Here is a 16,740-nt window from a genome sequence, read left to right as displayed (position 1 = left end):
GCCAGGCTGAGACATGGGGCATGGCCAGGACCCCCCGCAACACAGCGCCCCCTAGTGCCAAGCTGGGAGATGGGGCACGACCAGAATCCCCTGCTACACAGCGCCCCCTAGTGCCAAGCTGAGAGATGGGGCACGACCAGGAGCCCCTGCAACACAGCGCCCCCTAGTGCCAAGCTAGGAGATGGGGCACGACCAGGAGCCCCTGCAACACAGCGCCCCCTAGTGCCAAGCTGAGAGATGGGGCCCAGTCGGTGTTTGTAGGGCAGTGCCTCCTAGCACCAGGCGGGGCAGGAATCTCTCACATACACGTATCGTGGAGTTTCCCAGCTTCTTCATCACATCGATCATGAAGTCCTTGATGGCGTAGAACTGGTCAGCGTTCATGCTGGCTGATCCATCGAAGAGAAACACCAAATCCACATTCCCCTTCAGGCAGTCTGTGGGGAACCACCAGAGAGGGTTGGAGCGTGGAGTGGGGGCAGGAGCCAGGACTCCTGGGTTCTATCCCCAGCTCTCGGAGAGGAGTGGTGTCTAGTGGTTACAGCAGGGGGGGGCTGGGAGCCAGGACTCTAGGTTTCTATCCCCAGCTCTCAGAGAGGAGTGGGGTTTGGTGGGTTAGAGCAGGGAGCCAGGACTCCTGGGTTCTATCCCCAGCTCTCGGAGAGGAGTGGGGTCTGATGGGTTAGAGTGGGGCTCTGTGGGAAGGCAATGGGGTCTCAGTGCTTTGAGTTTGTCAGTTCCTTACCTTCAAATCCTGGCGTCATCTCCTTGGGCTGCTCCAGGCGTCCCTTGAAGAGGTAGCAGACCCCACTCAGGTACTGGTTCGCATCACACGTTCGGCTCAGCCCAGAGCCGCAGGCCTATGGGGAGCACCGAGCAGGGCAGTTACCAGCCATGTATGGAATGGGAGGAGGGGAGCACATCGGGCTGGAAATGAGCATGTCTATGGCTGAGCCAAACCCGACAGGGAGGGGAGATGGGCACAGGGCCTGGGTCTCCAGGTATGAGCCCAACAGGAGATTCCAAGAGGGGATGGCAGAGAGGGCGACGCCCCATCTAACCTGTCCCCACCTGAAGCAGGAGCATCCCCAGCAGAGCTGGAGACGTCCCATCAGGACCTGTCCCGCAGCCAATGCCCCCCACACACTCACAATCATCTGGGCGTCTGCGTCACCGCTCGCCAGGGACATGCCGAGATGCGCCACTTGAGCACTCGCTGCAAGGAGAGGGACATGGGGTCAGGGCTTCGCCCTGTCCGGTGCCCCGTGTCCCCTGCCACCCCGATTTCCCCCAAAACCCACCCGGCAATGGGATGGCCTGGCAGGAGCCACTCTTCACAGCACATTGGTACAACTGCCCTGTGGAGTTCTGGTCACCTGGTGCTCCCACGATGATACTGTAAAACAAGGCAGATCAGACGCCGGGGATGGGAAATACCCAGTGGTGAGCTGGAGCAGGTTCCCACAGATTCTCAAGAACCGGTTGCTAAAATTAGACCTCCGTGGAGAACCGGTTGTTAAAGGGCCAGAGGGTGGGCAAAGAACTCCGATCCGCGGGCCGGATCATCCTGTTGCTCCCAGGATTCCCAGCTGGGGAGGCTGAGGCTCCCCCGGCCCTTCCCCCGCTTCCCCCAGCTGCAGCGTGGCCAGCTGCCGGCACCAGCTGGGCAGCTCAGCTGAGCTCTGGAGTCGTCCTGCTGCCACTTTTTGAATGGCCCAGCAAGGTGTGTGTGTGGTGGGGGGGGGGGGCTGCTGCAAGCTCCAGGGCTGGCCAGAGGGAAGGGGAGGGGGCAAGTGGGGCAATTGACCCAGGCCCTGCAGGGGCCCCCGGCCCCTCCCCCCCTTAAATCAGAACTTTTTATAGGGAACCGGTTGTTAAGATTTTGGCAGCTCATCACTGGAAATACCCGCTTGCCAGGGACCCCACACGGGGTGGAGCTAGAACCCAGGCGTCCTGATTCCCAGCCCCCTCCCTGCTCTAACATGTGATGAGACTCCCACCTCCTTCCTGATTTCTGTGTTCCAGTTAGTCCTTCACTGGGTCACTCCCCCAGTGCTTCCTGCTGTGGCCCCCTGACATGCTCTCACTTCCCAGTTAGCCCTGGCGGATGCCGCATGCTCTTGGGTAGTGAAAGCGGAAGAGGGAGTCAGCATCGTGGTTTGTGCATGACTCAGTGGGGACCATACACAGGCTGGGGGCATCCCGCCACCGGGAACGAGCGGGCAGGGGCCTGGCAATCCTTGACACTGAAATGCACCTCAGTCTGGGGCCTTGTTACAGCACGGTGCCTCCTCCGTCGTAAACTAAACCCCACTGGCCTCCTGGAGCTGAGAACAGAACCCAGGAGTCCTGACAACCAGCCCCATCTGCTCTAAGCCGCTAGATCCCACTCCTCCCTCCTCACAAAACCCTGGAGTCCGACTCCCTGGCCCGGCCCCACTGCCCCACCTCCCAGAGCTGGGGATAGAACCCAGGAGTCCTGATGCCCAGCCCCCTCTAATCCATTAGATCCCACTCCTCTCTTTGCTGGACACCGGCAGGGACGGGGGTGGGGGCGGGTCTCTTACCTTGCATCTTTGAACTGCAGCACCTGGTACCCGAAAGTCCTACTCGCCTCGGGAGCTAGCACCTCCCGGTGGACAGTATCAATGTTGTACCCCAGGGTGGGGGCTGGCCCTACAGGGGCGTGGGATAGTGAAGGAAACCGGGTCAGAGCAGCTTTCACCGCAGGCGCGAGAGCATCCTCCTGCGCAGCCACCTCCCCATCCAGAGTGGGGATATCGCTACTCACCCCCCTCACCCTAACCCTGCCCTTTGACCCCAACAACCCCTTCCTCCTCCATAAAGGCGACGCCTGGCTGCCAAGAACCCTGGCCTGCTGCCGTATCCTTTCGCGCTGCCTTTCACACGCGCCCCCGCTCTCCTGCATGGGAACCCTGCCCTGGTTATGTCAGCAGTGCCGTGTGGTTAGTGATTGTGGGCTGAGGCCAGCCCCACTCCCCGCCTGGTCCCCCCAGTGTCGTTTAACACCTTTCCACCCTGCTTGCATCATGCTGCAGTCAGCGTGTGACGAGCTGACAGGAGAGCTCCCAGCTTGCTCGGGGGTCCAGGGAGAGCTCCCCACATAGGCAGCCCCCACCCCAGGGGGTGATGGGAGGTCAGGCTCTGGTCCAGCCCCTCAGCGAGCAAGGGGGACTAGTAAGTGACACTTGCAGGACAGGACATTTGTGCTGAGACCCAGCAAACTCACCTCACCCCGGGAACCACTGAAGAGGTGTCTGCCCTGAACCAGCCCATCCCCCCACCTTGGACCTGGCACCCTTTAGAGGGTCCCCTTCCCTGTTCCCAAGAGCCAGCCTGGGGCTGGATCAGAGCTGGCGCACCCTAGCGGGAAAAAGGTGCTATGCCATGCCATGCCACACTCCTATGAGCAGGGCCCAGCCAGGATAGTTTTTCACCACAGCTGGGACTTGAACCCTCAATCTCTGGCTTAAGGAAGCTAATGCCTTAGCCATCAGGCTACTGGGGCTGCTCAGACAGAATGACTCTGGGAACATGCCATTGTCTGTACCGGCTCTGTGCTAGGGCCAGCTGGACGGGCTAGGCTGGTAGGCTGCCCCGTGATAGCAGGAGAGGGGCATCTGTCCCCAGGGTGATCAGGGACCCCTTGTTCCTGGGTTGAGCTATGTGGTTTGTGAAGGGAGGGGAACGCAGCTGTGGGGACGAGAAGATACGTGCCCATGCACTGCAAGGCAGGGGGCAGTGAAGGGGAGCTCCAGAGGTTGCGGCATCTGGCGGGTCTGGGGTGGCCTGCACAGAGCAGGCGAAGTGGTCGGGCCCAGGCCGGGCATAGCCAGCTTCTGTTCACTAAGCCTGCCGTGAACGTGGCCCACAGTGCTCCGTCCCGGCTGGGAGGAGAGCGGCACCATGTCTGCCAGGGGCGGGTTGGGGCATCGCTCCATGGGGGCAGAGTTAAGGTGGCATTCCAGGGGGTGGCACGTCCCTTACCGCTGTGTGTCCCATGTGCAGAGGGTTACATTTAACTGCTCTCCACTTCTGGGAAGGGCACGAGGGCAACCAGAGCTCTGCCTTAACAAAATATTTGAGCAGGAATTTCCCTTTTGTTTTGAGGAAGTTGTTGATAGGGCGTGGATATCAGGGACCACAACATAGCTGCTTGGTTACCAACTCGAGCCCTTTCCCCGTGGGGCCATGTCTCTAGATTTGACATTTCTGGCAGATCTCCTTTGCCCTGGAACTACAGGGGTGCAGACTGGCTCCGTTGCTGCAAGACGCCGAATGTCATTCTGTGTTCAAAGTGACCGGGCTGAGCAAGGGCAGTAGCCTGGCAGTGCGTTGGTCATGTGGACTTCACAGCAGTTCTGAGAACTGGGCTGTCTGCTGCGGGTTGATCCCTGATGTCAGCGGCCCCCTTCCCAGCCCGCCCGCGATGAGATTCCCAGCCATTTGCTTTGTTTGATTGCTCAGAAAATGGACGAGGAACCAGCAGCAGGAGCACATGGGGCTAACGCTGAGGCAGCTCCGACGGAGCTAAGGTTGAGAACTCCTTTCTGAAGGCTGACTTTTCTCAGTGCTCTAAAACCTTTCCAGACGACTGGACCCCTCTCAGCAGTCGGATTTGTCTTGCGTACCCGCAACTTACACCTCACTTCAAAACGACTGGCTTACACAACCACACATAAAAACACAAAAGTGTCCCAGCCACACTAGTACTGACCAATTGCTGCCTTTCTTATTTTTACCATGTAATTATGAAATAAATCAATTGGGATATAAATATTGTACTTACTTTTCAGTGTATAGCGCACAGAGCAATATAAACAGGTCGTTGCCTGTATGAAATTTCAGTTTGTACTGACTTCGCTAGAGCTTTTTCTGTAGCCTGTTATCAAACTAGGCAAATATCCAGATGAGTTGATGTACCCCCAGAAGGCCTCTGTGTACCCCTCATTGGGAACCACTGCTCTAAAATCCATATGCTTATTTGTACTGCTTTGAAATCTGGTGCGCCTCATGGGCGTGCTGGGTAGAGTTAGTGATCCAAATCTGGAGTCATTTGAGCAAGAAGTTTCCGAGGTGCCGCCCGCCCCCAAACCCAGCATTCCTTACGGTTGAAAGATTCTGCCGATGTTTTTTGCACAGACCTGGGGATCAGACCATGTGCCTGATTGTGCCTCAGATGGTCTTAATCGCTTGATATTTAACCCAACTACTACATAGGGTGACAAGATGTCCCGATTTTTATAGGGACGGTTCCGATTTTAGGGTCTTTTTCTTATATGGACACCTATTACCCCCCACCCCCTGTCCTGATTTTTCACATTTACTGTCTGGTCACCCTACTACTGCATGACATCCTCTGCCCCTACGGGGAATCCAAATGGAATCTGAAACAGAGTTTGGCTCTTTAGATGGGCGTGTGCCTAACAGCTGTGAACTAATCAGATTCAACAGACTTGTGAAGAGGCTTGTCAGAGATAAATTAGTCCCAGACCCTGATTGGCCCCTGGGGGATCTGCTGAGGTCATTGATCTCCTGCCCTGCGCCCCCCGGCCCTATTGAGTCACACCCAACCCTTGGCAAGAAGATGAACTGCAGGCGTGTGGCCCCTGTCCATGGGCTGTTGTTAGTTGGGGGACAGGCACTCTTGAGTTCAGCGGGGGCTCAAACTATTTTTTTTTTTAAAAGATGAAATATGTGAATGTTTGCTGGGACGGGAGGGGGAAAGAGGGGGAAAGGCATGGGGAGGAGGGGCTGTGGCAAGGAGTGGGGGGATTATGGGAAGGGGCCCACAAGAGGTCGGGGAAGGGGGTGAGGACTGGAGAAGTGACATCGGGCTGGGTGGCAAAGTGAGTGGAGGGATTAGGGGAGGGGGCGCCTGCCCCATAGTCTCCCCTCCTGTTTGTGTTCTGGGGTCTGGGGGTGTCTGAGCCACTCTAGGGGGTCTGAGGCGCTTTCTCTGCCCCGGCCCCCTGTGAGCTGCTATCTGGAGAAGCTCTGCTCTTCCCTGGAGGTCTGAGCCCCTGATGCTCCCATATGAACCAGCCTCTGGGGGGCAGCTGAGAACAGGCCTATGGGGACCCCGCACCAGGACCACGCTGCTGGGGGCGTGGCTACACTGCCTCCTTAAGCCGCTGTACAGCCACCACGGCAATTAAAGCGGCGTTTCACGGCCACGCTCGCGCCGTCCATCGTCCTCACCAGCAGCGCGTCCAATGACATTGTGGGGCTCTGACCGCTGAAGCCCCCCTCCCCCTCACGGGGCTGACAGCCAGCAGGCGATGCGGGAGCTACATTTCAGTGCAGACACTTACAGGGTTAGGTTGACATCAACCGCCTTATGCCGACCTAACTCTATAGTGTCGACTAGGCCTGAGACGGGGGGGTGGGCGTGGTGGTGAGAAGCTGAGAACAGGCACGCTCGATGCACATCACAGGCTCTCCAGCCGTGTGTGTGTTGGGGATGGAAACATCCACTGACACAAATGGGGCAGTTCACACTTCTCAGAGCTTATGTTTCAGGCTGGATTCATCTCCATGGGCTGTTCTTGTTCATCTGAGATGCCACTTCGCACCTCTCTGGGGTGCGTACAGCCCCTTCCCTCTAGCCTTCCCCCTTGCAGCATTATCCTGGGCTGCGGATCTGGACATAGCAAAGCACGTCCTGATTGAAGGGCCATGATCCATTTAATGGGTGTGTAAAATCTTAACCACAGTTTCTGTTAAAAACTTTTTACATAGGCCCAAATTCCACAGCTTGGCTTAAGGCCTGGGGCCTAGCGAACTATGAACAATAAGGGCTAAGAAAACCTGGATAATCATAAAAAGAACAGGAGTACTTATGGCACCTGAGAGACTAACAAAACTGAACTGAGGTGCTAGAAGTACACCTGTTCTTTTTGTGGCTACAGACTAACATGGCTGCTACTCTGAAACCTGGATAATGTTAGAATATCAGGGTTAGAAGGGATCTCTGGAAACCATCTAGTCCAGCCCCCTACTCAAAGGAGGAGCAGTCCCCAGACAGATTTTTGCCCAGAGCCCTAAATGGCCCCCTCAAGGATTGAGCTCACAATGCTAGGCTTAGCAGGCTAATACTCAAACCACTGAGCTATGCACCCACTTCATGAAGATGAGACAACCTTGCTTTGTTACTAGAAAAGCAAAGTCAGCAAATGGGGAGCAGTAATTGATGCCCTTATCAGAAGTTACAGACACACAAAAAATTGAGAGGGGCCTCGGTGTCCACGCCCCAGTGCCAGAAGGAGATAGCAAATACCCACCTAGAGTTTAGAAAGAGGTCCAACATGTCAGTATGAGATATGACATCCTCCCCCGTCACAGATCTATTCTACTTCATAGATGCCAACGCTAGTTTTTAAAACCACAATGGTAAACAATTTCTGTTACCATGTACTTTTTTACTGTCTTTTTGCTTTAACCTCCAGGAATGTATCTGTTGGCCAACCGGAAGAGCTACCTCATTCCTATGAACCCCAAATCAGGATTCAACTTACACCGCTTAATAAAATCAGTTTAAGGAAAAACACCTGCGTATTAGCAATATGTTGCATGTTAACCTGAACCATGGGCGGAGCCATTATGTAATTAGACTATTGGCTTATTGTGCTACCCGTGTCTTGCTGCTAAAACCTATCCAGGGGCTCGGAACCTTCCACCCCGTCACTTCCCTAAGCGCCTGCTCCTTCAGGGGGAGGGAGAGCTCAGTGGTTTGGGCATTGGCCTGCTAAAGCCAGGGTTATAAACTTAATCCTTGAGGGGACAAGCTGGGGCAAAAATCTGCCTGGGGATTGGTCCCTCCCAACCCTGATATTCTGTGATTCCCTCCGCCCACAAGCACCCTATAGAATCAATTATTCAGCAGTGTCTGAGCCTAATAAGCAAAGTAACACGCCCCCAGCTCTGTGTGTCATAAACCCTCACGCCTGACTCTACGCAGCGTCCATTTCTGTTCCTTCACTGATGACTAATTTCATCCAATATTTGGGACATGGCCCATGTCTGAGGCTTCTCTCACCCGCCCCATTAGCAACTACGCAGGGCAAACATTTCAAAGCAGGACCATTAACCCCAGCGCGCCACACAGGGCCAGATTCATCTTTTATGAGACGATGGCCCTGCCCCCTGCTCCGCTCATGCCCCACCCTGAGGCCCTGCCCCCACTCAGCCTCTCCCCCCCAAGACCCTGTCTCCAGCTTGGCCTCTTGCCCACACGGCGCCCCCGAGGCCCGGGGGAGGGGGTGGAGAGGAGCGAGGGATGGGCGGGGCTTCAGGGGAAGAGGCAGGCTGTGGGCGGGGCCTTGGGGCACAGCAGGGTTGGAGTGGGGTGGGGGCGGAGCCACAGTCTGGGTGCCAGGGCCCCTTCTGAGTGTGGGCCCGGCATCCCGGTGCCATTGTAAACCCGGTACTGCCCCCACAACAAACCATAGGGATGGGAATCACATAGCCACCGTGCGGCTCTGCAGTGAGACCCGGGGCCTCAGGCGTCATGGGGCCCAGTCCTGCCTTGGCTGCTGAGTGACCTTGACCAGGTCACTTCACCTCTTTGTCCCGCAATTTCCCCACTTCTAATATGGGGCTAAAGATATTTACCCTCTTTTCCTAAGCACTTTGCAATTGACAGAGCTAAAGCACCATGCGTGAGCTAGGTGGTGTCATTACATTCATTAACCACAGTAGTGTTACAACTGCCTAAATGACTACCAGCTCCTATTTATAATGCTTTTTTCTGTTCAAAAAACTTCATAAACACAGAGGGAAGGTCGCCGGAGGCTCTCGCATGGCCTCCCAGAACGTCACGTTCAGCAAAACTTTAACCTCTGCAAACCAGGAAATACAAAGTGAAGGCAAATCATAGAATCAGAGCATATCAGGGTTGGAAGGGACCTCAGGAGGTATCTAGTCCAACCCCCTGCTCAAAGCAGGACCAACACCAACTAAATCATCCCAGCCAGGGCTTTGTCAAGCCTGACCTTAAAAACCTCTAAGGAAGGAGATTCTACCACCTCCCTAGGTAACCCATTCCAGTGCTTCACCACCCTCCTAGTGAAATAGTGTTTCCTAATATCCAACCTAAACCTCCCCCACTGCAGCTTGAGACCATTGCTCCTTGTTCTGTCATCTGGTCCCACTGAGAACAGTCTAGCTCCGCCCTCTTTGGAACCCCCTTGAGCCCCCCCAGGGCTAACAAGAGCCACTGGGAATTATTTCGTTGGGGATTGGTCCTGCTTTGAGCAGGGGGTTGGACTAGATACCTCCTGAGGTCCCTTCCAACCCTGTTATTCTATGATTCTGTGATTCTAAGTCCTCTCAGATACCTGCATGCTTTACAGAAAGCTCTAGAGACAAAACAAAATATTCCTGACCTTATTCTATATACACTGCTCATCAGTGCAATGAGATAAGATCAAGTTATGTCAAAACAAGAGCACACGTTAACTTTGAAGTACCAGACCCAGTGTTAGGCTCACCTTGCCCCCATGCTGCTAAGCCAACGAAACATGAGCTGCTCTCAGGTGAGAGAGTGGATAGCATCTCCCAAACCTCCCGATGACTCTCCAAGAGACAGGCCTCTCACTCAGTAAAGCCACCAAGACGAGTCCCATTGGCAGAGGAGAATATGCTGCAGTCTATGATTCTATGATCTGCAGACACTGCAGCTGCAGTCCCTGTACTAGGAGTAGCTCTGCTGAATGACGGAGGGATTAGTTGGAGCAGCTTGGCAGAGCTGTGATGGTATAAGCTGATCTGGGTGGGAGGGGAGGAATTGCGAGCCCCTCTCCCTGACCCCGTGTACGTGTGTCTTGGGAGATCCAGTCGTTTCAGCCCTGCGGGGTGTAGGCTGTGTCAGTAGCAGGCACAGGGGTCTCCTCGCCCTGGGGCTTGTCAGCAGCGAGGTGGGAGGTGAGCGGGCTCTGTGGGTTTAACGGAGGCTAAGTGAAAGCAGAGTGCCGGACGGCACCATGCGCATGAAGGTGACAGGGGGGCTAAAGGGGTTGCAAAATCTAGCAGATGGGGGATGGGCGGGGGGCATTTCTTTCTGTGGACCAGGCTAAGTGAGCGTAGGGCAGGGGTAGGGAGCTCCTGGTCAGCGTGTGTGTTATGAGCATGTTGGGCATGGGTGATGGGTGACTGCACCGTTGGGGGACGCTAGTCCCCATCCCCTCCCCCTCTGCCTGTGGCCCCGCCCCTCTCATCCTTCTTTCCCCTCCCCCCGAGCCAGGAGCACACACACCCCACAGCCGCTGTCCCCCCAACACGCCCCCAGTGCCAGGTGGGCAGCACGGCCAGAGTTCCCTCAGCCACAGCACTGGGTGGGTGGTACAGCCGGAGCACCCCCCAGCCCCAACTCCGGAGCTCCCCCAGCCCTGGGCCTTGTGTGCACCAGCCCCAGCCTGCCTGCCCCAGCCTCTCGTCCTCAGAAGAGCGCTGGCGGGAAGGGAACTGAAGCAGGCAGGAGGGACCCTGGGGAAGGAGCGTGGGCGGGGTCATGCCAGGCTGTTTGGGGAGGCACAGCCTTCCCATGCCTATGTTACCCACCACCCATGATGTTGGGGTATGACTCAAAGAGGGCAGAGTTAAGGTTATGTATTAACTCTGTATTTCCTGGTTTTCGGAGGTTGTGCTTTGCTGAACTCAGCATTCTGGAAGGGCATGAGACAGCCCCGGGCCACCTTAACCCTGAGCTCATGAAGGTGGTTGTCAGTAAATTTACTGGAATAAAATATCAATCTGCGTGTGGACTTTGAAATACCAGCTCTTAAACAAGCCAAACTTCCATTAGGCGCCCCCACCCCGCAGACTAAGAACAGCTAGTGCACACACCGTGTGGTCCTCAGACTGCTCCCCCAGCCCGACTCAGGCTACGGTTACCCCAGAGAGCTCATAGCGGCGCAGCTCCTCCGCTGTAATCTCTCTAATCTACTGCTCTAAACTGATGGGAACGAGCTCTCCCGTCTGCTTCGCTGCTCCAGCCCCCGCAGTGACGTACGCTGCACCGACACACGCTGTAGTGTACAAAGAGCCTCCAACTCCCAACCCCTGAGCTTCAAAGAGCTTCAAAAGCCACAAGACAGCAAGTGCCTTGTACTGACGATCTCAAGGGATTAAAGAGCCACCTTTTACCCAGCATGCTGGCAGAGATCACGGCTCCAGGTGCACTCAGTCTGGGCAGCGTTCGAGCCCCCAAAACATTAGAAACCCCCCCTCACCCACACACACCCCTAGACCATTATCCCTGCCCCGCAGCCCTCGGGGCTGAGCAGTTTTCAAGCCAAATCCAGTCGGTCTGGGGATTTTAGAGCATTTAGAGAAATCAGCTGTCAAGCTGCAGGCTCTCTGAGCCTTCGCTCCGGTGCTCTCACTGCCCCACTATAATGCGTCTTTCTAAGCCCCCTACGCTCCCTCGCATTTCTAAGTGCTCTCCTCTGCGTTAACCGCCTGCCCCCGGCCCCAGCTGGGTTCCTAGCTGCAGGTGCTAAGAACTGAAAGAGGAAGAGGCCCTGCTATGTCGAAAGCTGGCGTATGAAACAAGCAACAGGTTAGTCTATGGTAGAAGCAACTGTCTACACCACAGCCTCAGTTGGCATAACTTATGTCACTCCGGGGTGTGAGTCTGCCGCTTGCAGAGGTGGGCTTTTAATGACAAGGGGACAGTGGTGCGCAACCAGGGGTACGCATACCCCTGAGGGTACACAGAGGTCTTCCAGGCGGTACAGCACCTCATCTGGAGCTTTGCCTAGTTTTACAAGAGGCTACATAAAAAACACCAGCGAAGTCGGTACAAACTAACAGGTCACACAGACAGTGGCTTCTCTATACCCTGAAATGGAAGGGCAAAATTTATACGCCAGTGGCTTTATTTTATAATTATATGGTCAAAATGAGCAAGGCAGCCGTTGTTCACTACTAGTGTGGCTACGACACTTCGGTACGTTTACGGCCGGTTTTGTAAGCCAGTCGTTTTTAGGCGGAGGTGAAACTTGGGGTATGCAAGATAAACCCGACTCCTGAGAGGGGTCCAGGCGCCTGGAAAGGCTGTAGAGCCACTGGGATGGAGCATCTTCACCAGTGCATCGGTACAACTGCGCCGCTGCACGGAGAGATGTGGCCTTGCAAGGCATTTTCATTCCATCGCAGGCCAATGGGAGACAAAACAGGGGTAGAACTCAGGCATCCCGACTCCCAGCCCCCCGGGCTACGACCCACTAGCCCCCACTCCTCTTCCAGAGCTGGGGACAGAACCCAGGAGTCCTGGCTCCCAGCCCCCCACCCTGTTTGCCCCAGTGCTGCTACAGGAAGTCAGTGTGGAGAAAGCAGAGGTTCTGCTTGTGCGCTTTCTTCACACACTCCAAACCACAGGCCACAAGGAAATAACAGTTTTTAATTATCTGAGTACAATCTGACAGAGAGCTGAGGTGTTTTTTTTTTCATTTTAACCTCTAGGGCCCTGCCGCCGCATTGCCAATCCCAAGCACTCAAAAAATCATACACCAAGTCCCCTGAAATCATAAGATTGGCTTCAGATATCTTGGGTGGGGGTTTTTTGTTGTTGGTTTTTTTTACAATGACAAATTTGTGGTTTTCCTTATTTGATTTCCAAGCCGGCAAGAGTTCCTGTTGCTCGTGTCTCTCCCCCAGACAAGGGCCGGAGAGGCGCACTGTGTTTGAAAATACGACCGGGCGATTCGCATCTAAGCATGTCTCTGGCAGCTGGGGTTTTATGTGAAACGCCAAATATTGTGAATTGACAACACTGCACAGCTGTCGGCCCAAGGGCACAAAGAACCCAGGTAATCTGAAGGCTGGAGAGGTAAGAGTCACAGGGCTTGTCTCCACTGGCACTTTATGGCGCTGCAACTTTCTCGTTCGGGGGGGGTGTGTGAAAAAACACCCCCCGAGCGCTGCACGTTTCAGCGCTGAAAAGCGCCAGTGTAGACAGGAGCTACGCCCCTCGCGGAGGTGGGTTTTTTTAGAGCGCTGCGAGATCTCGCTCCCAGCGCTCGGCCGCGACGACACAAGGCACGTTAAAGTGCTGCTGAAGCATCGGGGCTGCGACAGCACTTTAAAGTTGCCAGTGAAGATGTGCCCTTAGAGGGGGAGTCCCCGCAATGGGGAGGGATCACAGATTGGGGGTGCTAGTCAGGGGGCAGGGGTTCTGCAAGGGGGAGGGATCACAGATTCGGGGTGCTTGTCAGGGTGGCAGGGGAGGGATTCACACAATGGGGAGGGATCACAGATTAGGGGTGCTTGTCGGGGTGGCGGGGGGAGGGATTCACACAATGGGGAGGGATCACAGATTCGGGGTGCTTGTCGGGGTGGTGGGGGAGGGGTTCCTGCAATGGGGAGGGATCACAGATTAGGGGTGCTAGTCGGGGTGGTGGGGGAGGGATCACAGATTCGGGGTGCCTGTCGGGGTGCCGGGGGGAGGGGTTCCCGCAATGGGGAGGGAGCACAGATTAGGGGTGCTAGTCGGGGTGGTGGGGGAGGGATTCACACAATGGGGAGGGATCACAGGTTAGGGGTGCTAGTCGGGGTGGTGGGGGAGGGATCACAGATTCGGGGTGCCTGTCAGGGTGCCGGGGGGGAGGGATTCACACAATGGGGAGGGATCACAGATTAGGGGTGTTAGTCGGGGTGGCGGGGGGGGAGGGGTTCCCGCAATGGGGAGGGAGCACTGGTGGGGGCATTCGTGGGAGCAGGATTGGGGGCGGACGCCGTGCAGCAGGTACGCCAGTGGGGACTGCGGCAGGCAGGCGAGCTAGACGGGGGCTGGACCTTTCGGAAGAGGAGTCCATTCATCAGCTTAACCTGCTGACTCCCCAGGGTAGATTCGGGGTGTGGGAAGATTTGCCCTTGTGCCCCGTGATCCCTGGGGTTCACAGGCTGCTCAGGGCCGGGCCCCCCTGCCTAGAGGGAGCCGCACACACTCAGGGGCCTGAGAGAAAACCCAGCCTGCGATCTGAGCTGTCCCCAGGTGCAGCAGTTTCCCGTCTGAGCAGCCACAGTGGCTAGATTGGAGGTTTTGCTGGCAGGAGGGGAGCCCAGTGCCCCAAACACACACTAAAAAGGATGGAAAAGTTGGCCAGTGTTTAGGGAATAACGGACTGGGTAAAATGACAAAGTTGCAGGTGTCCAGCCTGGGGCATCACTAATGATTGAGGGCATCCAGCCCAGGATGGCTGAAATTAACAAGGGCGTCTGGCCTAGGCTGTCACTAATACCAAGGGCACCCAGCCCAGGGTGTCTCTAACAATCGAGGGTGTCCAGGCCGGCATATCTCTATCGACCAAGGGCATCCAGTTTGGAGCAACGCTGATGACTGAAGGCTTCCGGCTGGGGGCTGGGACAGAACGTACCCTTATGCCCACCCCCTACACCCTATTATAATAAGCTTTGTGCAACGTATGCATTGTGCGGTAACATTTGAAATCTCATAATTTGCTGGTCATTGTCCTGATAAAATGAGTGTGGCAAAATTATAAGTGAGGGTATAAGATTCCACTGTATGGCGTTCTGAACACGTATTGCAAACGGAGGTGGCAAATAGGCCTGTCTCAGACAAAGGAAAGAGTGCTCGGCTTAATTTGCATTTATGCAGTAAACAGAGACATCAAGCAGGAAGGGAAACAAACCTGAGACATCAAGCAGGAAGGGAAATCCCTACCCATAGGATTCAGACGGACCTAGACAAATTACAGGATTGGGCCAAAAGAAACCTGATGACGTTCAACAAGGACAAGTGCAGAGTCCTGCATTTAGGATAGAAGAATCCCATGCACTGCTACAGACTAGGGACCGAATGGCTAGGCAGCAGTTCTGCAGAAAAGGACCTAGGGGTTACAGTGGCCGAGAAGCTGGATATGAGTCAGCAGTGTGCCCTTGTTGCCAAGAAGGCTAACAGCATTTTGGGCTGTATAAGTAGAAGCATTTCCAGCAGATGGAGGGACGTGATCATTCCCCTCTATTCAGCATTGGTGAGGCCTCATCTGGAGTATTGCATCCAGTTTTGGGCCCCAGACTACAAGAAGGATGTGGAAAAATTGGAGGGAGTCCAGCGGAGGGCAACAAAAATGATTAGGGGGCTGGAGCACATGACTTATGAGGAGAGGCTGAGGGAACTCAGATTGTTTAGTCTGCAGAAGAGAAGAATGAGGGGGAACTTGAACTTTGTTTCTTGTAACCATTTCTGATGTTTATGCTTCATTACTAGGGCCCTACCAAATTCACAGCTATGAAAAATGCGTCCCGGACTGTAAAATGTGGTCTTCCCCCATTTGAACTACCTGAAGGGGGGTTCCAAAGAGGATGGGTCTAGACTGTTCTCAGTGGCGCCAGATGACAGAAAAAAGAGTAATAGTCTCAAGTTGCAGTGGGGGAGGTTTAGGTTGGATATTAGGAAACACTATTTCACTAGGAGGGTGGTGAAGCACTGGAATGGGTTACCTAGGGAGGTGCGGGAATCTCCATCCTTAGAAGTTTTTAAGGCCTGGCTTGACAAAGGCCTGGCTGGGAATTGGTCCTGCTTTGAGCAGGGGGTTGGACTAGATACCTCCTGAGGTCCCTTCCAATCCTGATATTCTATGATTCTATGAAAAGAAGCTCCAACAGGTGAGGAAAAGCAGCGGGGAGCATCCTTCCCTACAGACACTCTCTCTCTCTCTCTCTCTCTCTCACACACACACACACACACACACACACACACACACACACACACACACACACACACACACACACACACACACACACACACACACACACACACACACACACACACACACTCTTTCCAAGTGGGAGACTGACACTGACACTCTCTACATCCATTGATTCACTGCACCACAAGGCCATCGAACTGGAGATGAGGTCCTGACCTAAGAAGTTTGGTCAGCAAGACTGCTGAGAGTATGTGATGAGAAAACTCTGCTTTGAATTTAACAGTGTGTTAAGTTAGGCACCAGTTGCATTCGAGCTTTGTTTCTTGTAACTATTTCTGATGTTTATGCCTCATTACTAGCTATGAGATTTCACAGACTGTGAAATCTGATCTCTCACTATGAAATCTGTTTTTGTGTGTGTGTGTGCTTCTACCCTGTACTACACAGATTTCATGGGGCAGACAAGCATTTCTCAAATTGGGGGTCCTACATAAGAACATAAGAACGGCCGTACTGGGTCAGACTAAAGGTCCATCTAGCCCAGTATCCTGTCTGATGACAGTGGCCAATGCCAGGTGCCCCAGAGGGAGTGAACCTAACAGGCAATGATCAAGTGATCTCTCTCCTGCCATCCATCTCCACCCTCTCACAAACAGAGGCTAGGGACACCATTCTTACCCATCCTGGCTAATAGCCATTAATGGACTTAACCTCTATGAAATTATCTAGTTCTCTTTTAAACCCTGTTATAGTCCTAGCCTTCACAACCTCCTCAGGCAAGGAGTTCCACAAGTTGACTGTGCGCTGTGTGAAGAAGAACTTCCTTTTATTTGTCTTGTTGCCCATTAATTTCATTTGGTGGCCCCTAGTTCTTATATTATGGGAACAAGTAAATAACTTTTCCTCATTCACTTTCTCCACACCACTCATGATTTTATAGACCTCTATCATATCTCCCTTAGTCTCCTCTTTTCCAAGCTGAAAAGTCCTAGCCGCCTTAATCTCTCCTCATATGGGACCCATTCCAAACCCCTAATCATTTTAG

At 54.4% G+C, this 16,740-nt stretch overlaps 1 protein-coding gene across 1 annotated transcript in view; it reads right to left on the bottom strand.

Annotated features, from left to right (window-relative positions):
• Positions 1-16,740, bottom strand: part of LOC123368284 (integrin alpha-L-like) — a 43,658-nt gene that overhangs the window by 14,810 nt on the left and 12,108 nt on the right. Inside the window, exons 3-7 of the mRNA XM_045012943.1 lie at positions 2,568-2,676; positions 1,302-1,396; positions 1,152-1,216; positions 746-860; positions 307-437 (exon numbers count right to left, since the gene is read on the bottom strand). Coding sequence (XP_044868878.1) covers positions 307-437; positions 746-860; positions 1,152-1,216; positions 1,302-1,396; positions 2,568-2,676 — 515 coding nt within the window. The remainder of the gene's footprint in view (positions 1-306; positions 438-745; positions 861-1,151; positions 1,217-1,301; positions 1,397-2,567; positions 2,677-16,740) is intronic.

This window comes from Mauremys mutica, chromosome 4, assembly GCF_020497125.1.
Source record: "Mauremys mutica isolate MM-2020 ecotype Southern chromosome 4, ASM2049712v1, whole genome shotgun sequence".
Classification (NCBI taxonomy): domain Eukaryota; kingdom Metazoa; phylum Chordata; order Testudines; family Geoemydidae; genus Mauremys; species Mauremys mutica.
The sequence above is the reverse complement of the archived record's forward strand: the minus strand, read 5'-3'. Positions and strand labels throughout refer to the sequence as shown.